The sequence below is a fragment of the Agelaius tricolor genome, unplaced genomic scaffold (assembly GCF_023055355.1).
Source record: "Agelaius tricolor isolate 1412-34295 unplaced genomic scaffold, bAgeTri1.0.p SCAF_3, whole genome shotgun sequence".
Taxonomy (NCBI): domain Eukaryota; kingdom Metazoa; phylum Chordata; class Aves; order Passeriformes; family Icteridae; genus Agelaius; species Agelaius tricolor.
The window spans coordinates 29,007,256-29,034,548 of record NW_027269263.1 but is presented as its reverse complement, the minus strand read 5'-3'; the positions used below and the strand labels follow the sequence as shown (position 1 = coordinate 29,034,548).

The 27,293-nt window shown below is 41.4% G+C and overlaps 1 protein-coding gene across 2 annotated transcripts; it reads left to right on the top strand.

Annotated features, from left to right (window-relative positions):
* The first annotated feature begins 1,272 nt into the window (after positions 1-1,272).
* On the top strand, positions 1,273-26,578 carry ALX1 (ALX homeobox 1). 2 transcript variants are annotated; one of them, XM_071423333.1, is made up of 6 exons: positions 1,273-2,421; positions 9,481-9,604; positions 10,103-10,375; positions 12,570-12,874; positions 16,405-16,533; positions 26,051-26,578. In XM_071423333.1, exons 3-6 carry the CDS (start codon positions 10,144-10,146, stop codon positions 26,369-26,371), a joined length of 987 nt encoding a protein of 328 aa, XP_071279434.1. In that variant the 5' UTR covers positions 1,273-2,421; positions 9,481-9,604; positions 10,103-10,143; the 3' UTR covers positions 26,372-26,578. The 2 variants fall into 2 exon arrangements, with proteins under 2 accessions (XP_071279434.1, XP_071279435.1); XM_071423334.1 differs by lacking the exons at positions 1,273-2,421; positions 9,481-9,604 and having other exon boundaries at positions 9,621-10,375.
* The last annotated feature ends 715 nt before the right edge of the window (positions 26,579-27,293 follow it).

The following is a 27,293-nucleotide window of genomic DNA, read 5'->3' as shown; positions in this document are numbered from 1 at the left end:
GGTCTTCCATTACAATCGTTAAAAGCACTATGAGGAATATATTGGTTTATTACCTCTTTGATTTTAATTTCGGATTCTCATGATAATAGCAATGTATGTATACATACTGAAAATCCTTTTATTAGCACTCATGGAAGCCAGACTGATATTGTGGGATACTTTGCAATCTTAATATGCTTTTCTTTTGTCAGAAAAACACATATGAAAAGTAGCTATTACCACATGGCCCCAAAAAAACAGGAATGGAACTCTTGATTATATTATAAAATATTGAGTTGCCTGATGTTACATCTGAGTTCCAAGCAGTTTGTACTTAGCTTTGTTAGCTGGAGAAAAAAAAACCAAAACAGCCAAACAAACCAATTTCCAGCAGCTGGGGATTTTAATGTTTTGTTTATTTTTTTCTACAGTCATAAGTGAAAAATTAACTAATTTTTTATAGCAGTTGTGAAATAGTTGTGTTTGAATATTAATCTGTGTCAGTCGCTGCAGGTTTTAGAGCCTGTGTGAGAAATATATATCTATATGTTCATATACACTTTCATACCTACTTTTGAATATACTTTCATATATCTATATAGATATGAGATTGGGATCTCAGCTGGTCACGGATGCAGGTGTGGTTAAATAGGAATGGGACACCTCTCTTCTCACACAAAGTCAGAAAAATATGCCAAGTGTAGGGGAGGAGGCAGGTATGGCCTGCAAGTAACAGTGTACATTAAATAAAGTAGAGTTGGGTCTTGTGGACACGTGGACAACTGCTCTCCTGGTTTTCAAGGCAGATGATGGACAAGAGAATGCTGACCACATGTCCTTGGCTACATCCTGAAGGCACTTTCTGGTGCCAAGTTGTGCTGAAGGTTTGTTAGCAATAAAACACCCGTTGGAGAGATGTTCATGAAGTTCCATGACGTCAAATGAACAGAGACTGGATTTCTGAAGAGATTTTTACTGGAAATATTGACTAACTTCGCCAGGCTGACCAGCCTTACAAGGACTGGAAGTTGAAATTAATGACACTGTGAGCTACACTGTTATTTACAGGTCATTTAGACAAGTGAATTGTCCTTTATGGTCACTTTCTCCGTTATTTTGGTGACAGATGCAGACACAACAGCTTAGTACCTAACTAGCTGCCAAAGACTAGCATTTGTTCCTCCCCTGGTCTTCATTCCAATGTTAAATACATTTGTTTAGAGTTAGTAACCTTTTCTTAATTTCATAGTTGATTGATTGCTACTTATATAGCACTTCTTTTTTTCGTTAAACATTAAATAAGCCAAATACCTAGGAAGATATAAAATTACTTCTGACTGAGATGCAATAGCTAAGAGCTTGATAGCTCTTTAGCAATAAAGCAGGTAAGAGCATTTTATGTGGGTAACAACAAATGCCGATTCACAAAGTTAAGTGATAAAAACCATGTTTGTAAGAACGCAGCTGAGAATCGGGTTCTCTTTATTCCTAACTTACTCATTTGTTCAATTACGCTTATACAAAGAAACCAGAGGTTAGCAATTTATTTTTTTTTACGAGGCACTACTTCAATCCTGAATGCAAATAAGCACCACCAAATAGTTGTGTCGCAGCCAAGGTGTTCCACATATATCCTGAGATGGAAGACAGCTTTTTAGGAGAGAGTGCTATAACTAGTTGAATTCTAATACAGGATAAATGCCTCTGTTTCAAATCGGCACAATTTTCTAGGCTTGTGAGCCGTGATCTGGGGAAAAAAAAAAAAAAAAAAAAAAAAAAAAAAAAAAAAAAAAAAAAAAAAAAAGGAAAGTACACAAAAAAAAAAAAAAATGGGCTGTATATATTCCTGCTACATTCATCAGATGAGAGCTGTCCCGTCCAAATAGTGTGGGTTTTGTCACCATTTCCGGGTAGGGAAGGTTCGAAAGGTTGTTCATTGAAAGGACACGGGTCAGCCTTAGGCTTGGCTCGTTTGTCTAATACCTTGCTGTTCGTGCGATTGAATACACTTCTCCCGCAGTTTTTCTTTAAACGATGGTGTCCTGTACATGAGAAAAGAAGGATTGTTGCGGGATTAGGAAAGCACGGCTAGGAGATAAGAGAACAAAACCATCGGCCTCGCAGTCTCTAGAAGTGGCAGTTTCTGGTGCCTTTTCTCTTGCCTCGCAGGTTTTTTTCTAATTCGCAGGTTCTGTGAGAGGTGCGGCTGCGGCCGGTGCCAGCTCGGCGCGGCCCCGCTCCGGAGCGACAGCGAGGGGCTGTGTCCGGGAAACCGGCGCCGATCCTGGCTCCCGTTCCGCCAGCCACAGCTTCATTTCCCAGCCCGGCTCCAGACCCATGGATTTCTATGCGACATCTGGCCGAAAATAATTTTTTTTTAAAGCATCAAACAAACAAAGCAAAAACAATAGCAAAGAGCTGCATTTTACACAGCCCCTTCAGGTTTGTGCCGTTTGCATTCGTATTTAATTTCAGGTAATGACTCGGGAGGTTGTTGCCTTTCATGTAATGTGCAGTCTGGCCGTGTGCCGGGTTAGGCTCAGAGCCTCGGGCAGGGCGATGTGGGAAGGACTTGTCCCTGCTCAGGAGAGATGCGCTGGCTGTGGTGGCAAATGGTCGAAGTGGGGGGGACCTGCTTTCACCTGGTGGGCACCGCTTGTCCTGCGAACAGGAGGCGAGGCAAAGATTCAAGCTTACTCAGTTTTGCTCTACCTGATTTCTTGATAACATTAAACATTTTGTGCCTTGCTACGGCACAAATGCAGAAAGAAATAAGAGAATGTCCTGCTGGGTCATGTCATCTCACTGCCCATTGCTGTCTGATACGGTCTAGAAAGAGCCAGCACGCAAACGGACTAGGAAAAATGTCTCTCATGGTGACTGACGTATGCCGGGTATGGGTTTTGTCAGGAAAAGTGAAATATTTCGAGGCAATTTGTAATACAGTGGATTAATTTGGATTGCCCAGGGTAGAAACAAAAAGAAGACTGTCTCTAACCAAAGGCTGGGGGCTGGCTTTATTGGCCAATATCAATATTTGCGTGGAAAGCTTAAAATATGATGTTTTTGCAAGAGTTGAAGTTTTAAGGGTGGGAGGGGGAGGGTAGAGGGGGGGGAGAAGGAGGAGAAGGAGGCCCGTGGATGAAATATTAGCAGCCTATCGGTTAACCACTAAGTTCTTTTTTGTGTTCATCTAGCCGTTTCTGGTAAGAAAGGCAGAGAGTCTAAAGGCTCGGGGATAGATGCTCCTTAGTGCAGGCTAGCGTTTCAAAAGATACAGGCAGCTCTCAGCAAATGACAAAATAAGGCTGAGACTGTACAGAGGCGGTGCTGAAAGACCGGAATAAAATTTCTCTGTGGCTTTCAGCATCGCTGAATTATACATTTTTAATCGCATCTAGCACACATCGCATTGGAGGAAAAAAATGCAAAAAAAGCAAGGGTTCTTTCAAACGAGGTAGCCTTGAAAACCGGCAGTCCTTGTCAAAGCAGCTCAATGCATCCATTTGTTAGTACCTCCAACTTGAACAGGGATCTATTTCTTAGACCCTGCCCCTTCTGTCTCACACCTTCCTTTACCTTCGTGCTTAGAAACCACAATGTCGACCCATATTTCATGGCTTAGAAGAAATAAATTCATCTGAGATGACAAGGCAGCCCCCCACACATTCTCCAGGCCTCTCGATACATTCAGAGCCTCGGGTCGCTCCGGTAATGTAGCCCTTATATTTTGGGAATTGTCGCAGTACCAAACTGCCGTCAGGGAAGGCTGGGTAACTTGCAAAGGACTTGCTTTCCTTTTTATCTGTTCCCTTGCATAGGTACGCTAATGCTCAGTGCCCTACAGCCCAGCGTGGGTTCGCGATGGGAGAGCGAAAGGGGTAATTTAGAATTGTTCACTACAAACTCGCTCTCAGCTCCTTTGGGGGACGGCCCGCTCCTTGGGAATAAATTCCAGGGGTAAGGGTGGCAGGAGAAGCAAATGTTCACCCGTAAAAACCTAATAACGTGCTTTTTCACGTCTAGATTTTTCTTCTAAGGCGTCTGTTTCTGTGATGTGAAGAACGGTGTTTGTCTTTTGCGTTGGGAATATGTCTATAATTTGTTGGGAAGCTTGGCAGAGGGGGAAGGGGTGAGGATTTGGCTTCTGAAGAGGCGCTCCGGCTGCTGGAGCGCGGCTCGGCCGAAGCTGCCAGAAGCTTTGTCCCCCGGTAAGGGCGGGGGCACAGCCGCCTCCTCCGGGCTGCGGACAGAGCAGCTCTGTGCTTGCCTCACCTAACATCCCCAGCAGAAGCCAGATCCTACTCATAGTCGAAGTGCGGCGGCGGGGGAGAGTGGAGGGGAATAAATACGTGTATCGGACCTGAGAAGCATCTTTAGGAGCAAATCTCTTCTTTATGGTGGTGCCAAACTGCACGGGGCTTTGAGTCCCACGACCCAACTTTCAAATCCTTTCTAAACTTGATAAAGGGCTACAACAGCAGTCCGATGAAGCATAGATTAAATTCGTGTAGGATTTGTTTTTATAACACATATGTAAGTAGGATTCATTATAATTTGAGCTAGATCAAGATAAGAGATTAATGCTTTTATAGAGCATCTCTGCTGAGATTTTCTATGGGGCTAAGATTAAATCAACACACTAAATATTATCTCATTCCATTTTGCGTTAAAAAAAAAGAATAAAGTTTAAGAAGCGTCACTACCTGTTGCAAGAAGAAAATTGTCGAGGTTTGTCCAGCCCTGACAGCAATCAGCAATCCTGCTTCCCTAACGGGGTAACTTTCCCATTCACCAAATTTCTTGCCTGTCCCCTGAATATGCATATGGAATCTTTATTTTGTCTGTGCAGGTGTCATACGGGGTATCTCCCTAGCAGCTGAGCGGGGTATCTCCCTACTGTCAAAGCGCCAAGCTGCAGGAACCGTGAAATGCTTGCTGTCGTTGCGTTCGGGCAACTGTCGTTGCGTCTGGACTGGACCTGGAAGCGTCTGAACCTCGAGCCTGGCTGGGAGAGTGGGAAAGGCTCCAGGCTCGGGCCCAGCCTAATGAGAGGCAGCACCAGGTTCCCTGCGCGATCTGAGCGGGGCTCCATAGACCCGTCTGCTGCACACGCAGAATTAGGGTTACCGAGTAGAAGTGCTGTCGATTTGCTCCTACACTTTCACTGATCTCTGATCCTACAGATCCCAGGTTTCTGGTAAAGTCACTCCAAACAGTGTCAATTAAACATTTCCTCTCCGAAAGGAAAATCTCATAGCTATCGACGTACACCACAACCGATTTGTGTTTGCTCAGGTGAACAAAACCTGCTTGTTAGGAAGAAAGTTCGTTAAAGGGGGCTTGGATTGGGACCTTTTGCAGCCTGGCTGCGGAAATCCGAAACACAATCTTCATTTTCAGGGATTAAAATAAAAATAGTGATGCTTCACATACACCCCCCGCCTCCCCCAAAGGAAAAAAAACCACAAACAAACAAACAAACAAAAAAAAAGAAAAACAAACCAAACAAAAATACAAAACAAACAAACAAGAAAAACCCAAATGAAGAAATCCAACCATCCCCCAAACTCAACTTCTTTCAGTGTTCTTTGAGAAGCAATGCACTTCTTCTTGCTGGCAATAAGAATATTTCACATGATTCTTCCCGCAAACAGGATGTCTGGAAAATTATTACTCAGCCAAGCTAGGTTTTGGATTGTAACTTGCAATTCGCTGCATTCCACAGGGAGAGAGATATGGAGCGAGTCGCAGAGTGTCTTTTTTTTACACCTTTTTTTTTTTGCTTCTGCACACCAGTGGCACGACCGAGTGGCAGAGATCGAGAGGCTAACTTCTCAGAGGGTATCTCTGGAGCCTACGCCCATCTCATACAATAAAAGCTCCGTGTCTAAACATGAAATGAGCTCCTAGGTAAAGCCTCAGCAAAGAAAACAGAAGGCTTGTGGAAATGCTGAACCATTTGAGCACCTGTTTTTCAAGACAGACAGTTCTCTTCGTGTTTCACACACCCTCCCCCCTCCACCCCCCATCCCCCCCCCGGCGTCTATTGGGGTGTTTGATCCCATTCAAGAAAACATAAACACTTCCCTTCTTCACCTATAACCATCCCTCAGCCGCCCCTCACTGCGGGGCCAGCCCTCCCGCGGGAACACCCAGCCCATATCTTCCTAGCTTCACTGTCCATTTTCCCAGACAGCTGGAGTGTGCGGATGTGGAAGGAATTGAATAATACCCCCAAAATTCGTTTAGCCGAGTCCCAGGTAGCGCGAATTTCTTCCCGTTCAATCCTTACATAAATTTCGTGCTTTAACTCTTCTGGAGGGAAGAGAAGTGTTGGTGTAAAAAAATTAAAAAATAAAAATCTTCCATAGTTAAAAACCGATATTAGAAATGGGGAGAGGGGACGGGAGGGGATAGGGATTCCTGGACATTTGAAAGGGAGATCATCGCCCGTATTGCTGCCGTTCTCACTTTATTTAAACAAACGCAGGGGTGTGAGGAGATGCCTTCTACACCCAGTAGCCCTGTTTCGGCTGGAAACTGCCATCACGAGCAGCAGCGGCTGCGGACCCAGAAACGGAGGTCCGAACCGCAGTCGCACATTTCTTTTCCCAAATTCTTTGACTGTTCGGCAGCGAGACGTTGGAAATGTATGCGGGATCCTCGTTCCTACGCTTGGTCTGTAACTTCTGATCTCAGGAAGGGAAGGAATTCCAGGACGGCGGGGGTGAGGCAGCCTGGCGTGCCCGCAGGAGAGCCCGGCGGTACCGCGCAGGGTCCCGCGGTGTGCGCGCCCGGCTCGTCCCAGTGGACAGGCTGCCCCCAAGGAGCTCCCATGCGCTGCAGGGGCGAGCTCCTTCACACCACCTCTGGCCACGAAACGTCTCTCCATCACACATAACACCCTTCCACAGAAGGTTTGGGAGATACTCCATCTCTGGAAACACAGCGGCACATCTGCATGCAGCTCTTAATAACGGGGCTGCCTGGCGGAGGGAGTAGGTCCCTGAAGAAAGATGCTTTTCAAAGCGGTCTCACCTCAGCACAGAATTTGTTTTCCCTTTGCCGCCTTCTCCCTCGGGATCTGTCCAACCCCTCTCAAATGGTTTTAGCCCGCTGAAGTCAGCTTTCTGTTTTCAAGCTTTTAAGGAGAACGAATGCCATACGTGGCGCCAACTCTCCCCTAGGTTACATCTCTCCTTCCCTTTGAAGTCCGCTGGGTTGCAAAGAGGTAAATGAGAGTCGAATTTGGTCCCTGGAGCTAACAGTGATGTGGAATCACTCTGATTTTTATTTATTTATTTATTTATTTATTTATTGTTTCCTGTTGAGGAAGGATGGATTTTAAAACTCGGTTAGATCTGGTATCGCGCTCTATATTTAATACTCAGATATTGCAAATATAGATATTCATATATATAAATGTCGGCGCTAATCTCGGCGGGGAGAGCTTCGCAAAGCCGGGGCGATAAGGGAGAGGAGTCCCCGCTGCGGGGAAGATGCTGCAGGAGGGTGGTGTTTTCTCACAGGAGCGGGGCTGAAGAGCACAGAGGACGCCGCAGCCCGTCCCCATCTCGGTCCCCAGGCGAGGACAGCGCTTCCACGGCCCCGCGGGTCAGCCGCCGCTGCCGCCGCCGCCGGGGTGGCCCGATCCGCCCGGGAGGGAAGGGGTGGAAGGGCTGCCGGGGTGCGGAGCAGCTCGGTGGGGAGCGAGGACTGCCGCCGCCGAGGCGGCTCCGCGCCGCCAGCGGGACACGCGCATCCCCGCGGAGGCAACCGCGCTCCCTCCAGCCTAGAAAGAGCCCTGCTGCTGCTGCTGGCAGCTCCTGGGCGGTTTGCCTTCATAGGAGATGCTCCTTGTCCTCGGCTTTCCTGGAGTTTAATAGTGGTCTTTAAAGAGGGACATTTATTGGCATAAAAGTCGATTGCAGTCTGCAAAAACTTTGCATGTGTCTTTCATTTAAAAGACATCCAGAGCTCCATTTTTTTCCCTCTCCCTCTCTCTGTCTCTCTTCCCCCCCTCTCCCCCCCCCCCTTTTTTTTTTTCTCCCCTTCCCCAAGGCATTTATTCCTTTTTAGGCACAGTGATAAACACGCTGCCGAAATGCCAGCACACGGAGATGCGGGGGCAGGGAGAGGATCCGGAGGGTCCGGAGCAGGCGTTGTTCCAGAAGGTGCAAGGAGGAGACGTGTCGTTTTTCATGAGAAATCCGGGGACGGGAGCTGCCCTTGGAGCGGCCCCTGGGGCAGGCTGCAGCCTCTGTCCCGGGGCACGCTGCGAGCCGGCCCGGCCGCACCTGGCCGCGGGCGCCGCTCGTCCTCCGCGCCGCTTCAATTCCTCTCCTCCCGGCTCTTACGGAAACCGCTTCCACTTCTCCCTCCCCGCCAAAGCGACACCCCCACGCCACAAAAAACCCCGTCCCACCCCAAGTCCCCGAGCACCACCTCTGCGCTCTGTCGCGACGGGGCTCCGCGCCCCTCGCAGCCCCAGCTCGGTGGTGGCGGCAGGTAACGCCGGGAACTGGGACGGAGGGGTAGGGGCAGCAGCCCTGTCCTGACAGATAACAGGGAAGGGCAGATTGTACGTGTGGCGGATGGTGACCACAGCTGCTCGACAATGGTAGCTGAAAAAAAATCCCTCTACCCCTTTCTCCGGGAAAATACCAAGTTAGAGACCAGCTGAAGAAGGAAGGGAAGCTGCCTGCCGGGAAATATGCTGGACCCGAATTGGCCTTCCCTTCACCTTTGACTGGGTTCACAGGAAAGGTCTCTAAGCTGCTCCGCAGCCCCGGCCGGCCAGTGTTGTACCGGGGCTTCAGCCGCCCATTAAAGCCTCCCTTCTTCTCCCCTCCCCGCCCCAGCGGGGGAAGGGCCCACCGAATTGGGTTCTAAAACAGCCTCAGTAGAAAAGACAAGCGCGGGGCCACGACGCTGAAATCCTCCTCTGAAGGGATTGCAATCTCGGGTTTGCTTTACTTCACAGAATGCTCCTTTCACGAGGAAGCATGGAAGATCTTTTCCGTAATTCGTGCCTCTTCGAAATAGTCCACTATCTCTCTCGCCTGTGTTTTAAATCTTATCGATGTGCGAAAAGACCAAGGAATTCAACACTTCAAAGCTCACACATTGGGTGGAAACGACCCGCTTTCCCAATATCCATAGGAATGCATGCATATATGGCTCATTTCGTTTTGTTTTTATTACCTAAGACTTGAATAAATACTTTCATTTAGAAACATGATTATTTTTTAATGATAATATTTCAGGAGATTTAAAATAAAGGTCCGTTTTAATCACTTTTCACAGACGCACGCACACACAGGTCCAACCCCAAACATACATACAGAGACAGACTGGTTGAGATCTGTTTCAGAGCAGGCAAATTCTCTTTTCGGCCAGTTTTCTGTTGTGAGAGAGTTCTAGTTTTAAGTTTCGCTAGCTTACATTTCCTCTACACAAACAACTGCCTACAACATTTCTTTCTCTGTTTAACTCTAGGACGAAACTTCTGAGCTGTTTAATAAAGAAGGAACAGCGGTTCTTAATTTTACAGCTTCAGAGAACAGGACTGCAGCTACCGACGTATCAGTCAAACCGATTAAAGAAGATCCTTTACTTAAGGGTATGTGCCCCTGAAATTACCTCGCTCCAAGCCTCTCAGGGAGCTGGGAGGAGAGGGAGGGAAGCGAGGGATTACTCTTTCCAGGATCCCTGGAGAAATGAGAATAGGTTGCAGAGGGGAAATGTCCTTTTTATTTGTCCTCCCTCCCCTCTCTCCCTCCCTTTCTCCCCTCACCCTCCCCAAATGCTTGTGTGTGTCTGTCTGAAACAGATCTGTCTGTGGAAAATGGGCCTGGAACTCCCTCCTGTGTTGGGATTAGGTCTTGGGGGACCTGGGGTGGAGTTAGACTGCTTGCTTATTTTCATATTCATTAGAAATGGGAGGTTGCACAAGAAGTCCTGCTGAGCTTCAAGATATAAGAGCAACTTCGGGTTCCCCTTTCAAGACAAGACAAATCAAAGGCTCAGAGGCAAAACAGCTCTCTAAGCGCTGAACGCCTCTTCCTCCCTCCCTCCTTCCTTCCCTCCCATCCACTCACTCTCCCTCCCTTGCTCACAGTCCAGCCTCTGTCTAGGGAAGAGGCTCTCAAGCAGCCTTAGATGATTATGGATTTTCTGAGCGAGAAGTTTGCCCTGAAGAGCCAACCGAGCAAGAACAGTGACTTTTATATGGGAGCAGGAGGCAGTTTGGAGCACGTTATGGAAACTTTGGACAATGAGTCCTTTTATAGCAAAACGTCAGGCAGCAAATGCGTACAGGCCTTCAACCCTCTGCAAAGAGCTGAGCATCATGTGAGGCTGGAGAGGACATCGCCCTGCCAGGACACCAACGGTGAGTCGTCATCCCAGGGTTATTCCCCCTCCTGCAGATGTACGGGGGAGGGCAGGGATTCTCCCGCCCAGGGAGACCAAAGGCAGCTGTGCAGCCCTCGGATGCGGGCACGCGAGGGGCTGTCAGGTCGTAGGAAAATAACAATAACACTAACAATACTGCTGTTATAATACTACTACCTCTACTATTAAAAAAAAAAAAAATCCGGGAAAAGGCAAACGCCTGCTTTGAAGAGCTCTTTTCCTTTCGGTGCAGATTTTCAGCTACTGCCTTCCCCACCGGCCCCGGCCCGGGTCCCCCGGCTGGCCGAGAGCGGAGCTCCGGGCACGCCGGCACAGCCCGCCCGTGGCCGGGGCAGCCCGCCCGGGGGCCCGACGGGCCGGCGGGTCCCGGGGGGTGCTGCAGGGCACGGCCGCCCCCCGGCACCTTCCACTCACCCTGGCCACCCCCGGCACCCTCTCTGGTCTCCCTCCGGCCGCCCCCGGGCACTCCCGCCCCCGCTGCGAGCCGCGGCGCTCTCCCCCAGCAAACTGCCGGGAGAAGCATCGCCGGCGTGTCGGCGTCGGAGGGAGCCCGGACACGGCCGGCTCTGCGGGGCCGGTCCGGGCAGGGAACGGGAGGCAGCCTGATCATCTCTGCTGCCTTCAAATATCGTCCTGCCACGGTAGCGGGGTGCTCTGCAGCCTTACCAATTGATGCGGAACGGTGATTTTTCCGAAAAGCCCGTCGGTCCCCGAAAACCCCAAATAATAGTGTTAAACGTTTTATCAAATATTAAAATTTTCTAGCTTATACTAAGGAGAATGAGGAATATTTTCTTTTTAAAACATTTAAAATCTTCTTCATTATTCCAACATGATGAAAATCGCTATAGAAAAAAAAATCAAAAACTAATTTCCTAGAAAAATTGGAAAACATGGTTAAGATGCAGTAAGACTAACAATATGATATGCTTTTTGACTTCATATAGTCATTGAAGTATATATTTTTTTTGAGAAAGTTCTTTAATTTGTACGAAAAAACTGGTGAGATATTGATAGATTTCTTCAAGCGTAATTTAAAAAACAAAAACCTATAGGAAATTGATTTATACATTGAAGTTTTTCTTAATTAGCTAATTTATTGTGTGCCTCGAGGGCTTTGGGGCATTTCCTATCTATGTATGTGTTGATGGTAAATATCTGAAAATTGTATTTCATTGCAATCAGCTCGAATTGAAAGAAAAGAAATTACTAAGAACGTGAGACAATCTCAAAGCAAGCTTATTATGTTACATAGCATCGTTGTAAGTTTTAATTTCTACAGAGTTTGAATCTTTTTTTCCACCTTTTTCTTAGAAAAAATTTTTTTTTTTTAAGTCTTTAACTTATCTCATTACTTTTCCAGTGATGTGTGATAAGTAAAAATATTGAAACGTAGGAAATGTTTTCATTTCTTATTAAGAAGCTACTGTGGAATATTTCTTATCTCTACCACTCAAGTTTTACCTAAAGACAAATAGTTCCTGTAATCCTTTTACAAATTATATGAAACTATCTCTTTTAATGAGTTAACATTTTGCAGAAATGCCCTGTATTTTGTAACCATAACAGACCTCATTGGAAACAATTCCACTTCACAAATGCAAAAGAAAGCATATGGAATTTATTGAATTTTAAAAGCGAATTTAATTTTTGGTTTCATTTGCTTCTTGATTTGTCAGTTTACAGCTATTAAGTTTACTTCACTGTTAGTTTGTATTTTCATAGAAATAGAGGTTTTTTTACATTTGCTTCCAAGTTTAAAGGCACATTTGTCAATAGCTTTGTGTCTCTATTATGAAAATCTGTTTTGGGCTAAGATTCCTTATCTGTACAACGCTAGCTGAGGCTGATTTCATGCATTGTTAACTACTTTAGCAGCAGTAGTGGTAGGGTGAAAATATCCAAGTCTCTTGCAGAGTCTCCTTACTCTGTAAGTTTCCAGATGATATTTTCAGATATCATTCTCAGTTAAAATTTAATGTGACTTAGCACTTTTATTCTATCTGTAGTTAATATTACAAATTCCTCTTCAATGACCTCATAAAGAAATAACACTGCCACGATGGAATCTGGTTCCTTGTGAAACTGTTTTATATGAACTCCTGAATCTAAACACCTCTCCTTCCCCCTTGATCCTTTATTAACCAGCTGTTAACCCACCTTGTACGCAGTGAACTACGGGATTACTAAAGTGGAAGGACAGCCTCTTCACACAGAGCTGAGCAGGCCCATGGACAATTGCAACAATCTCAGGATGTCTCCAGTGAAAGGGCTGCAGGAGAAGGGGGACCTGGATGAACTTGGTGATAAGTGTGACAGCAATGTCTCCAGCAGTAAGAAGAGGAGACACAGAACAACTTTCACCAGTTTGCAGCTGGAGGAGCTGGAGAAAGTATTCCAGAAAACTCACTACCCCGATGTCTATGTAAGAGAACAGCTAGCTCTGAGAACAGAGCTCACCGAGGCCAGAGTCCAGGTAGGAACCAGATTTCAGCCTTCCTATGACAAATTGTGCATTGTAGGAATGAGTAAATTACACTCTCAGGGATTGTACAAAACCCCATAAAGCTAAAGTAAACAGCTCGTTTTGCCTCATTTCTTTATGGACATGAGCTGTTAGGCTGTAGTGCTAAAATAACTTGTTATTTTTTTAAATAGCTTGTGTTGCAGTTCTGAACACTTGTTTAAAGGATGAGAAAACAACATCAATAGTAAAACTGTCTTGATCTCTTGTAGAATTCCAGGCAGTGAAAACATAAGTTGTTATGTGTAAAGATCCCACTAAAGACTTGTTGCATGTAGTTCAGACTGATGACAATGCAGAACTCACATGCAGAGGATTCTGTGTGTGTCATGGCATGAAAATTACAGTCTAAAAAGTAACCAAATTCCTTGTTTCTATCCAAAGACTGTGCAGTGAAACTGTGCATACATAAATGTATGTAAGTATCTATATACTTTACATAGATATGTGTGTGTGTGAGTTTTGTGCCTGTATAAAACAAGGACATAATCAATTCTTCTTTTCTGTATGGAATGATCTTAGAAATCACAAAATTAGGAGGTACAATTTCTGGTTTTAAATTTCCTTATTAAGAATGTTACTCTAGTTTTTGTAACAAAACATACTGGTGACCACTTAGTACATTATTTGAATATTGTAGCTGCGTACAAATGTGATTCATTCAGTATGTGCTCCTAGAGTAATCTCAATAATATTTATGATTTTTGATGTGCAATGGTGAGAAAAGCCTTTCCCTTGCTTAGAGGTCTTCTATTAGAAAAGGGTGTGAGCCACATTTTGCAAGTTTATCTTCATTTTAGATATCTTTCCTGTTCTGGTAGTAATCATTATTTCAATTTAGAGAATAACAGTTCTGTTGATTCTTACAGACTGGGATTAATTTTTTTAATTTAGTGACTTGAATATGATAACAACTTCACAACTTGTAATTAAACGCATACTCACACATGCATGTAGAGAAATAGACATCAGTGCACATGCATACAAACTGAAATGAAATCAGAAACACTTTCAGAAAAAGTCAGCTAATTAATTTTATAAAGAAGTGTTCTTTTCATCTCTATTCAAGCAGGCATCACATTTGCTGTTGTCATCAGAAAATAGAGTCCAAAACTGTGTGCTCAGTTACATCGATGTGATATCAGCAATGCCGATGGAATTTGATTCAGTGGCTTTTAACTCTTTAGGCTCTGCACAATTCCTTTCCCAAATTTGGTACAGCTTTCCAAGTATCACTTCTATTCACTGGGATTTAGTCATGACTTAAAAAAAAAGAGAAGGTAGTATAATGTTAAAACACCATTCTAACAAGTGTATAATTCTGGAACACAGAGAACTACTTCAAGAACAAATTAATAGTGAAAATAGTTCAAGGAAATTGAACTAAAGTGTGCCATCTGTCTTTTTTATCACATTTTTTTCCTAAGATTTAGAGGCTTCACATGGTAAGAGCATTAAAAAGAAGACAGTAAATGAAAAATGTATGTCTATATCAGACTCTCACAGTGTATTTATTTCTATTTTATTTACACATGTTCTTACCTTTCTTAAAAGATAACTGATCTTTGCATTCTCATATTCTAAATATGGAAGGACATGTTGATCATTTCTATCCAGAGTAGCAAGAGTATTCCATCACAAGATTAAGCAATTTGCAAGGCCTTACGTCATTAAAAGCAAGCATCTGGCAATTCAAGGATAACAAGCAGCAGATTTCTACATTGCTTTGTGGAGGCAAATGGTTACTTTATCTCTGCCAAGAGTAAGTTTCTAGTAAAGTGGTGTAAACAGAAACATTTTGGGGGATTGTCAAAGGAAAAAAAAAAGTGCTTTTTCTCATTTACTTCTATGAATTCAAGCAAATTGTTTGATTTAGTGTAGCAGAGTGATCAGCTGGATACCTTACCCATAGTTCTCTTCACCACCATTTCATCAACATCCAATTTAATATTTGTCCTGCACACATGCAGAGAGAGCCAACCTGAACCTAATTTATCTAAGTTGTTCTCTTTCCTGCTGCATGTCAGTCCAGTAATTGGTACCCATTTTAAGAAGATTGTCAAGGTCTTTTTTCAAGGAAAGAACTTAGTGACTAAATTTCCTTATCACGTCCTTGATGCCTCTGTGGAGACAGGAGATTTTTTTGCCTTCCCTTTTCTTTTTGCTGAACCTCAGGCATCATAAATAACAAAAATTTACCACCAAGGCTCCTAAAAATATATACTCAGGACTTATATGCATGAGCTTTGCTTTGATTGCTGAATCTTTTAAAAGATGGCACATTTGCCACAAGTCCCTGGGAATCAAAATGAGCAAAATTATGCCCTGGTTGCTTAAGAGCAGTATCAGTTGAATTCTCCAAAGATCAATGCAAGAATGGAATCATAATCCAAACAGTGTTATTTTAAATATCCCACAATATGGAATCAGAAAATGTCCCTCAAAATACAGGAAGTATCTATAAAAAAAGCACCATTCATGTATATATATATCAAAATGAATTAATGATCCATTTAGCTGGATGACAAACCAATGCCATTGTTTCCTTTAAAAAAATAATGGTTCAGTTAAAAGTGTGACTTCTTAAAAAAGTCTCAGTGAGCTTGCTTACCCAGAACAACAATGACTAGTTGGATATTATTCTTATAAAGGGGATTTTCTTAGCAATCCCCTTTATTCATCAGGATAGCCTAACCAGTCCAAAATAAACTGTCTGAAAGACAAGAATAAATTATTAAGACCATGGGACAATGACAGTTATCAGTAACAGAAAGAAATTGTCATATAATGGGTTTTTGATATAGTCCTTGACACTCAAAATATTAGAGAACAGGCCAAGGAGTATAAACAAACTTAAGCATAAAATCTAAATTATTCCATAGTTGAAAGTGCAATTCTTTTGTCTTCCATTATAAGAAACAGATATCACCTAACACCAAAGTGAAAAAAAAATTCACAATAGTTCAAAAACTGTCTGTGACATGGTGACTTTTTATTATTTTCCTGGCCTTTTAGACTTCCTTACAGGAACATTTCCTGCTGTGCAGACTACTGTCCTTGTGCCAATTTTTCCTGCCTTTTTATTACTGCACTTGATAAAGATTATGGACACCTCTAGGAGGCAGATTACGGATAGTTATAGCAAGTCAGTGGGCATGAGAATTTAAGATAATGTTTCTTTACTTGCTACAGACTGATCTTTCTCAGGTTGTCCTTGTTTTTGTTTGTTTGTTTGTTTTTTGTTGGTTTGTTTTGAGGAATATAAATGAAACAATATGTATATTTAAAATAGCCAGCAATAAGTTAAGCAGGTGTGACATTTACAAGACCGAAACAGTGAAAAATTAATTTTCAGGTGGAGAACTTATCTTTTTTAGATAAACAGAAATTTTCAAAGCCGCAAAATCTCTTTATTTTCCTAAAACCCTTTGCACAGTATATAATTTGGTTTACCCTGATGACTCTTTCCTTGTATACTCTAGGTTTGGTTCCAGAATCGAAGAGCAAAATGGAGAAAAAGAGAACGCTATGGTCAGATCCAGCAAGCCAAGAGCCACTTTGCTGCCACCTATGATATATCTGTTCTTCCAAGGACTGACAGCTACCCTCAGGTATGGTAAAGACCAAGCAGTACTTTGGTTCTACATTTGGCAGCTGTCCTAACAGCTCTGGTTTTGTATACTTTGCTAAGATGAAGTATAAACTATCTGATCTCTAGACAGCTTCCTTTTGATGCGTCAAACATGGGCCATGTCCTTATAGACCTCAACAGACCATTAAATAGAACAAGTGTCCTACTAGCATGAAATTGTAATATAGTCATGCAGAGTCAGAACTGAATATATATCACTGGGAGAGAGAGGCAGAAGGACAGGACAAATCTCTCATTCCATTGTAGTTGGTTGAATTTGGGGTCTTTTTTTGTCTTTTTCAGTTCCCTGTTAGTAAATAATAAGGTATACTGCATAATGAAGCAATAATCTTGTCTCAGTTCTCCACTCCTTTGATTTACTCTTTGCCTTGCTCTCCTTTTGTTTGTCTCCTTGCTTGTCTTAGACATTGAATATCTTTATTTTAGAGCCATTTTTTTCATGTCTCTGGCTACACATTGCTTTTACAACATAATTAATAAAAAAAAAAACACCATGCAAAGCATAAAACTCTTGTATGGTTCCCTTCCACTACTGGTGTTTTGGTGCTGTTCAGCTTCATTAGGTAATGGGGTCTCTGCCAACCTTAAAAAAAAATACTCATATTCTATGTGAGCTTGCTTTGGTCATGCTCTAAATTGGCTGAATAGGGAGTTCCTCAGCATTGGGGAAGAGTGGCTAGAAATTGACTGAGCAGAGAAGGGCCTGGGGGTGCTGGTTGTCAGCAGCTGAACATGAGCCAGCTGTGCTCAGGTGGCTGAGAAGGCCAATGGCATCCTGGCCTGGATCAGCAATAGTGTGGCCAGCAGGAGCAGGGCAGGGATTGTGTCCCTGTACTTGGCACCGGTGAGGTTGCACTTCAAATCCTGTGTCCTGTTCTGGGCCCCTCACTATGAGAATGACATTGAGGGGCTGGAGAATGTTCAAAGAAGAGCAATGGAGCTGGGGAGGAGTCTGGAGCACAAGTCTTATGAGGAGCAGCTGTGGGAGTTGGGCTTTTTTGCCTGCAGAAAAGGAGTTGCAGGGGAGACCTTATCACTCTCTACAACTGCATGAAATGAGATTGGAGCAAGATGGGCCTTGGTCTCTTCTCCCAGAGAACAAGTGACAGGTTAAGAGGAAATAAGCTGAGCTGGGGGAGGTTCAGGTCAGACATCAGGAAGAATTTTTTCACTGAAATGGTGGTAAGCATTGGAGTGGTGGAGTCACCATCCCTGGAAGTGTTCAAGAATTGACTGGAAATGACAATTAGTGCTATGCTTTAGTTGGCATGGCAGTGTTTGGTGAAATGTTGGACCTGATGATCTTGGAGGTCTTTTCCAACCTTAGTGCTTCTATCATTGTATGAATGTGATTAGTTATGAACCAGGAGTCTTTGGCTCATGTGTCATCTACTCAGTTCAATGTGCTTTACCTCTGAAGAGGTTACATATTACTAGGTTTGGTGCCTGGGCCAGAGCTGCCCTCTGCTCCAGCAGCTCAGAACATGGACACAACCATTTCAGCTGTTGTGGCGCTTGTAAGTCATTTGGTTTTATTTTAACATGTAGCAGGGCAATAATCCAAATTACATTAGCAACCACTGCATGACTCTGTGTTTAGGTAAGTGGACACAATCTTAGGTAGCCCCAGGTAGACTCACAAAGCCATAGATTTGCATTCACTCACAGATCTCATTCAAGGTGGTCAACTCTCCTTTCAAGGTCTTTCTGACTTACCTATGGCATCACAGCAAGTGATACAAGGAACAGTGCTGAAGCTTTGGGATTTCTAGACTAAATTTGTGTCTGCCAGCTTATCTTGTATTTTTAGTAGGATTCCATCTACATCTAAAATGATTGTCCTAAAATTAATGTTTTTCAATAATCCCACATTTTTAAACCATATGATAATATGATCTATAAAATTCTAACCCAATAAAAGATCTATTCTGTACTTTCAGATTGTTAAAAAGATTAATTCTCTGCATTTCTGTTTATATTTTTTGTCAAAAAAAATCTGCTAGGCAGATGACACAACTCAGCTTCAGCCTGACAAATATTTCCATCACTAATTAATAAATTCTTAAAACCAGAAGATTGAAATACAAATGCTTGTTCCATCATCTTAAATGAAGCATCTCTAGTGTGTAGAAATACAAAACGTGAATATACATTCACAAGCACAAATGCCACATGCTCACCTGCATGCACAGACTAACAGGGTGCAGGTAAACAGAGAGGCACCAATGAGAATGCTGCCTTGTGCTATTCTGCTGTTCTTGCTGTTCAAGAGCAATGGATGAAGGTGTGAGTGCACTTTGGCTGTTTCAGCTGAGGGCTTGCACGCATAGCTTGGCTACATGTTAAAAGCAAGCTAGTCCTCTCCTCAGAGAAAAATTTGGCTACTTTTTTGTATATGAGTAGGTATCCAGGCAATTATCACAGAATATTTAATAAAAATTCATAGTCTTGCTAACCTCGTGGTAGTTCTTCATGGTTTTCACATTCTGAAATCCTGTTCTTCAGTAAAACCACATCTCCATGATATATATAACATTTCCAGTGAGAATGACTGAGACAACAAAAATCTGTTTTAAAAACATGACTACTAACATCACTGCATTCAAATCTTTTGAACTAGATGTCCATTATTAAGTGCTTCACTTATGGAAAATAAATATACAGGTCCTGACTTGCTATAAATTCATCAATCTATCTCACAACTCAGGCAGAAAAGGTATATAAAAGTGTTGATGAACAGGATTTAAAACAAGGATCCATCCTTCATTTTAGGCAGCCATGGTCAGATAAGTATTAGACATTTGTGTTTAGGAAACTTAACCAAAGGGACTTCTATGCCAGACACGGGTTCCCTTTACAGCTGTCAAAAACTCTGATCAATTAAAATTTTTATTCCTAAAACGTAAGGTGTAAAATGGGTAAGATGATCTGCCAACATTTTTTTTACTTTGATACCTGGTTCAGCTGCAGTCATTTGTACTTATACATCTACACAGATGTATAAATATGTTGAAAGAGGAACCATGAAAAAGCCTCTTTAGCTTTGTTCTTCTCCTACCTTTTTGGTCTTTATTTGACTCCCTCTGCCACCCTATGTTAGTGGGAAGGCTCCTGTTACAAAGGTACTTGATCTCATCAGATTCAATGATTACCTATGAGAACTAACAAGAAAACCTGAGACAAAATTTCATTTTACCCCTCCTCCCCTATTTACACACACAAGAGCCTATACTATTATCACAGCTTTCCCTGTGTGAATCAAATTGATAAAGATGTTATCTTTATATGTGCATCAGTATGTAAATATACATTAAATTGAGGCATTGAAAAGCAGATAAAAAAGGTGAACATTTTCTCCCGTCTAGGCTCTTTCCTTTCTTTGCATTTTTCCTCCTTACTTGTTCTTTGAATCATGTTAATTTGTTGTAATTTTTCTTCTAAGTCCCTTTAAAAGGATTAATTTTGTTACACCACTCTACTTTCCCTCTTAATATCACATGTAAAATGTTTGGGTATTTTTTAAATTTTCTTGAAAATGCAGGCAAGGCTTGGATAGGAAAGAATTTAATTTTTTGTTTCAGTTGAAAAAGTCCAATCTAGTGCAGGTGGGAATCCTAAGACAACAAAAGCTTTTCAGAAGTATGGGAACAGGAATGATATAGAAGGTCTAGAAAGAAAGGAAACTGTTGGAATCTTATAAATAGAAGGAAGAGGCTGAAATTTGCATTCCATCCACCATAATGATAAATCAAATTATTATGTTGAACAGCATGGCATCACATGATGTGTTGGCAGTCAAAGAGTGTAGAAGTGGTGTCAGCATACATGTGTTAAGTACTCAGTCCTTGGATCATCATTATCGTTTGCTCTAGCCTTGGTACATATGGTTAATCCTCATTAGCAATAATCAAAGTTACATGCTCCAATTAAATGTTCATATGGAATGTATTAGACACCACATGTTATATGACTTAAAATTTCTTTTAACTGTAGTACACACATAAATGACAGTTAATCACAATAGTTTATTAAGGCTATGGGTACACTGATTGAGCATGAGTAGACGTGGCAGGCATCTCTGAGCTGGCTTCAAAGAAGTTTTATCACTCACTCATGCTGTCTGGCTGTGACAGCGTGGGGCTGGGGCTGAGCCACCACCTGCATGGTGTGTGTCTCACTGCATGTGTGCTCACTTGCCCTGCTGTGGCTGATCTTCCAACAGGAGGGGAGTGATACTTCCAATTTTTCTGGGTGGTGTCTGTTCCACACGAAGTAGCTTATGCACTGCACTTTTATTTTTTCTGGGTAATAAACCACCACTGTATGTGGTCCTTTTCATAGTCTCAACATTCAGTTTGTTGCTCTGTGGGTTTTTTTTGGTGAAACATGTATTTCTTTAAGTGTGAGTGACTTTACTGGGGCTTAATTATATGGCAAATTCTTCTTTTTTTCCCCTTAAGATACACAAAATTTTTAATACTATTTTTCAAAATGTGAAATGTTGTATCTAACTGTATCATAGAGTAGAAATATAATTAATCCATATTATAAGTGGCCTCAAGATTGCAGTAGGGAGAATTTACAGTTTACAAAACATCCCACACAAGAATGAAAGCTTGATGACTTTTCAAATCCTACATTATTTTGAAGATTAGCAAGCTTAAATGTGGAATCTAATGGTCAGAGTTTTATTTTGTTCACCGTGTGTAAGCCAAATGTGGACTGAAGGGGTCTATTGCATATTTTAAATCTGTATTGTTAAGCCTCTCACTATCATGTGCTAATTAGCATTTTATTTATATCTGCAAATTATGTGCTGCATCTCTCTTATACATGAGCCCAATACAGTACAGGTGATCTTCACACGTGCACTTATCCATCAGCTCCTACAAAATAGTCACAAATTAAACACCGAGAAGTGCTCTGTCTAGATATAAATATAAAAATATAATGAGAGTGATGAAGCATTGGCACAAATTTCCCGTAGAAATTAATGAACCCCTGCAGCTGGAGTGACTCAAAACATGGCTGGATGGGGTTTGAGTAACTTTATCTAAATTCGAGAGTAGCTGCAAGCAAGGGTTTAGAAAAATAATCCCAGAGGCTCTTTTTTGGTTTAAATGATTCTGAGAATCTACAAGCTTAGGAAGTACAGGCAAATTTCTACCTGTATTTCAGATGTTCTAAAGAGGCACCCAGAAAAAAAAAGTGGAAATTTACAGACCAAATTAGTTGTGGTGATGGACTAGGGATGACCAACAGATATAAGCTGTGAACTAGTAGTTTTGAGCAGTTTAACAGCTATTGCATTTTAGCTATTGCATTGCTAGTACAGATTTGATATTTTCTGGTAGTGCAAGGAGAGGAGTGACAAAAATTTAGCAAATCAGTCTGACATTCACATGTTTTCTATAATTACATAAATTCTTAACTCTTCATTTAGTGTGACTCTTATTTTCCACAGAGGAAATGTCTAGTTTCTATTTACTAATTATAATAACATTCAGCACATATAACATTTATTATGTAATATAATAATAACACTTCTTGATATCTAGAGACCTTAAAAGAAATTAGAATTTTGTTTCCCATGTGATGCACTAAAAGGTGTGCACTCAAACAGAGATGGTCTCTAGTCTGGATAGGCAGGGGACTGAAATAACACGAGTCAAGAATTTGGTGATGGGAGAACCAAATCTCCCATTTGGTTCTCCCAAAGGCTAGGGAAATGATAGCAAAACTCCCAGAAAAATTTGATATTTGAGTTTGTGTGGTTTCTCCAGGGGCTGCATAAAAAGGCTGAAGCTCAGGGAGCTTGAAAGTTTAGCAGAAAAAAAGCAATGACACCAAGCGGGATGACCAATTACCTCAGCTCTTTTTCCTCTGCAGTATCTAACAGAAGGTCATGTGGCTAGGAAATTATATCATAACCATGTTAGCAACCATAACTCTCCAGTTATGTTCTTGTCACAGCTATGAAATCCTATTTCTTTTTCGATCCGGAAGGGTGTGTGTGCATGTGTATGTGTGTATAAAACATACAGTAGGTAAATATATCGAAGGGCTCTGGTAATTTCATGGTAACCACAAGAGCAAAGCTCAAGTTGTTTGTGATGTTAACAGAAACCAGAGATGTGCTGTATGTATGGCCTCATTCACAGTCTCTGAATTGGCTTTTATATAGTTCATGGATCACACAAGATTTTAAGAGGAAAAATATTTTTTTTTAAATTCATGTACATAATGTTGCTTTTCCTTCTAACATACCAGAAGAAGGTCTGATCATTTTGACTTATTGTGAAACATTACTATATTTATTTTTAATACAGGAATACCTTCTGCACCTAAATTTCACTTCAAGATATTTATGTTGTAAATCCTTGTGAAGAAATGAAAATTTAATACCAAATATGAAGTCACTCAATCAACTAAAATGAATAGAAAATTGATATAACTGAAACATTGTTTTGGAAGGCATAACTGCCTCATGAGAGAAGACGTAAAGCTCTCCTAGAATCTTGTGGCATTCCTGAAGTTCAGTTTAATAATTCAAATTCCTTTCTCTAAGGAAGAAATCTAGCGCAACTCCTTCAAAAGTTTTAGAAATTAATAGCTTGTTCACATATTTCTTGAAAAAGACATTGGCATATTTTAGGATTTGCAGCTGAATTCAGTTCTCATTTACACCTGCGCAACCTCACTGAACCTAAATTGAAAGAGATTTGTCCAGAATAAAAATATCAGGAAAATTGGTGGTACTAAACTTAGTTTACTGCAAACCAAACTACTCAAAGTATGGAAAGAAAGAGTGATTTTGTGATTCCTCCAGACCACATTGGTTATTGGGCACTTTCTAACTGAGCCTCTGAACCTTTTGAAGATTTCTGATCATGACTCCATTAAAGGCAAACTTGTTCATGTTTGTATTTAAACTTTTTTTTTTTTTTAAATTCCTTCCCTAATTATATCTGTGCTGCCTGGGTGACTGCAGCATTTGGCATAGCATTTCTTAGAAAGAAATTTCAGTAAGTCAGATAAATAAGACTTTGTTGCATGTAAGTTAGCTTTGGAGATTATGAGCTCCTTCAGAAATAGCTCATGTATTAGACACTGCATAGGTTAACTAGTTTCTCCCTGGGGAAATTTGTCTGATTATAAGTCAAAACTGGCTCAGGTAGGTTAATGAAGGAGTAATAAGGCAGCTGGGAATCATGTCAAACTGTAGAGAGTCTCCCATGGGCTGACATTTGAGTCTTCTGAAAAGTGATGATGAGAGGGAGTCACTGGAAAGTTCTGAAGCTTTTTATAGATTTCCTCATATAGACGTCAGGAGGCCCACAAAAAGGAAAATTCTTCCATATCCTTCCTCAGTGACCTTACTTCCTCCATTACCTCCCAGCAGATCACCTAAAATATGCAGGAGCAGAAGCCTGATGTGTGCGCAGCTGTTGTGGGTGTGTGTGGAAAGGCACATCCATGAGTGTGTGTGGAACTATAACTGCATGCATGCACGCCTATGTAAACAAGCTGAGCGGACCCAGAGTTTGGGGAGATGAGTTGCTACCCTGATTTTTCTCCAGGCTTTCAGAGGAAACCAAAATGGAGCATTTACTGGATTATATTTTTGCTGCTGGAATTCCCAAAGAGTCCAGATTAGTTTGTCAGCTCCTGATGACCTTGCTAATATAACTGTTTAAAATATTAACTTTTAAAATAAGACTATTTCATCCTTCCTATCTGCACTAGATCTCAGCTAGAGGAGTTCAGCGAACCATAATTTATCTCTTTAGCTTGTTGGAGGTTTGGTATGTGCTGTTGCAAAGTGATAGGACAATGGGAGAAAACACAACTCATCAGCCTTAGAAACATGTTTTCATTCTGTGTGTGCATATGTGTGTGTCTGTCATAATTCATTACTTCCTCTGACCTCTACTTTGACAGAAAAAATCACTCAGCTAGAGAGAGAACCTTTATATCTTAAAGTCAAAATTCCTTTGTCTGTGGATTTGGAATGTGAATGTAGAATTAAGTTTGAAGTGGGAATTTACTTTTCAGTGCTAACTGAAGAGTAATTGAGTTACTCCAACATATCACAAAGAACAAAGACACGTGGGCTCAATCGCAGTGCATCAGGGCAACAGACAACAGATTTTTAGAGTGAAGACAAATTTAGCAAAGGAAAACAAATAGGAAAGGACATAGTTACTGGCTGACAAGATCTGTACTGTGAATGGGGGCTAAAAATGTCTTGCCTGATGCTATTTGTACGTTAAAAAAATCAGCATTCAGGAGAGGTATATAGGTAAAAGTGAAGAAGACATACAAAGCTGTAAATTGTATAATGGCGTGTGTAAATGAGGAATGAGTGAGGAAGATCGAGTATGTCAGAAATTATACCATATGCAAGTCGTGCTTAGAGAGAGAGAGTAGAGAGTTTTGAGAAAAAAGAAGGGCAGTTGCTGAGTGTGAAGCTTGATCAACTCAAAGTGAATAGAGCAGGAATAAAAGACCATGCAGTCTGAGATAACAATAAGAGCTGACTTATGTTAGGTCTTAAAAGTCTTTCAGTGTGTTCATCTAGTAACAAACTAGTGAAAAATACCTATCCATAAAAGCATCTATGCATAGATGGTAGAAGGCCTGAGACCCAGAATGGAGCTTTAAGCAACTGCCAAGTATAGAAAGGATTATACATCAAGGCTTGAATACATGGTTGCTCCAGACGTTGTTGGTAACCACAAAGTTTGTGTCCTAGTCTGTCATGCAATGTTTTCCAGGGATGCACAATGCAGCTTGTTAAGGCTGAATGCTGAAACAGATATGCCCTTAAAGTATATTTTCACATAAAAAGTCATGAAAAGAAATTTTATATCAAGTCTATTTTTGAAACAAATTTAAGAAAAGGTCTTGAATGCATTATAGTAATTTCTGAGTTTTAGGGTTTCATTTGTTTTAAAGTAATTACGAAAGGCTTCTCATTATTAAATTTTTTGAATACTTGTTGGGCTTTATCGTTTGAGAAATCCAAATTGGTTTGTTTTGTTCACCCTTTTCCGACCATTACAATGGCAATTCTAATGAGGAGAAGCATTTATGTTGAAAATATCTATGATCTTGTACACTCTTTTGACATGTTTTTTCTGATGTCAGTTGTGTGTTTCCATTAATTTTATTGACTGGCTGAGCTGATGGCATCCTGAGTTTCAACACTAGACATATATCTGGAGCCACAGGACAAATGTATGACAAAGTAAGAAACATGACTCATCAGCCCTTGCTCTAAAGTGAGTGATCACATATTTTGTCTGATGTGATCTCTTCACACTATTTTCTGACATGATTGCAGAGAACTTGTTAAATACTTGTTGCTTGTTTCAGAGGGGAACTAATTATATGTGAAGTAAAGCAAACCAAGCATTGCAGAAAACAAAAGATGAACTATGTGAGTTTAATTGTGTTCATTTTATATGTTCCAGATTCAGAACAATCTGTGGGCAGGGAATGCGGCCAGTGGTTCTGTGGTTACCTCCTGCATGCTGCCACGAGATACGTCCTCCTGTATGACACCTTACTCCCATTCACCCCGGACAGATTCTGGCTACACAGGCTTTTCAAACCACCAGAATCAATTTAGCCACATGCCCCTCAATAATTTTTTCACTGACTCGTTGCTTTCTGGGGCGACCAATGGACATGCTTTTGAAACCAAGCCAGAGTTTGAAAGGAGGTCCTCCAGCATTGCAGTTCTACGGATGAAAGCCAAAGAGCATGCTGCCAATATTTCTTGGGCCATGTAATATAGCAGTACCCTCTCTCAATTTTTTTTTTAAAGCAAACTAAAACCATTTTTATTTCCCATATTTAAAGGGAACAACAATAAGCTGCTGTGTGTGGAATGCTAGAAATCACAATATACATGATGTCTGCTTTAAGAAATGCAATATAATATTTAACAATAAACCAAGAATAAACCAAATAGATTTACCATGCATCAAACTCAACAAGCCCTCTTTGTTTTGCTTTTTATATATGTTTTGTTGTACCAGTTGATGAAATATGATTATAGAACATGAAAAAAAAATAAAACTACTAAGCAAATGTGTCTACTCCATGGTTTTTAGCAGCCCTGTATAAAAAATTCATGATTTACAAATGAATACTTCATAAAGGAACAACTTGGTAAAGGAAAATAGATTTATTATATCGAACCCATGATGAAAATCTCTAAGCACACCACGCAAAGAGGGAAATATATGACCACTCATGTTGTAGGTAGAATTTGTAGACTGAGTTCTATGAGCACTGTGCTGCTGCTCTAAGCCAGCTCTGCTGTTTTGCTAAATGCATGTTGAGCTTGTTGGATTTATATCAATGAACAACTAATGTAATAAGAATATAAGGTACTACTTTATCTTATGGACCTGAGTGTATTTCTATTAAAGATAATGAGATTTTTTTTGGTCACATATAATGCTAAAAGTAGGATCAGAGTGCTTAATAGAGTTTTAAAAGATTATGTGTCAACTAGCAAATTTCAATTAAATCTTAAAGGTTATAGATAGGGTGTCATGAAGCTTGGGTGACTAATAGACAGCATGGAATAGTACTCCTACACTTTTAACAGAATTCAGATTAGGGAAAAACCCCAAACAACACAACACTGAGGTCTCACTCCCAGTACAGTCCATTTTACTGGATTTTGCTACTCTATGGTCAAAT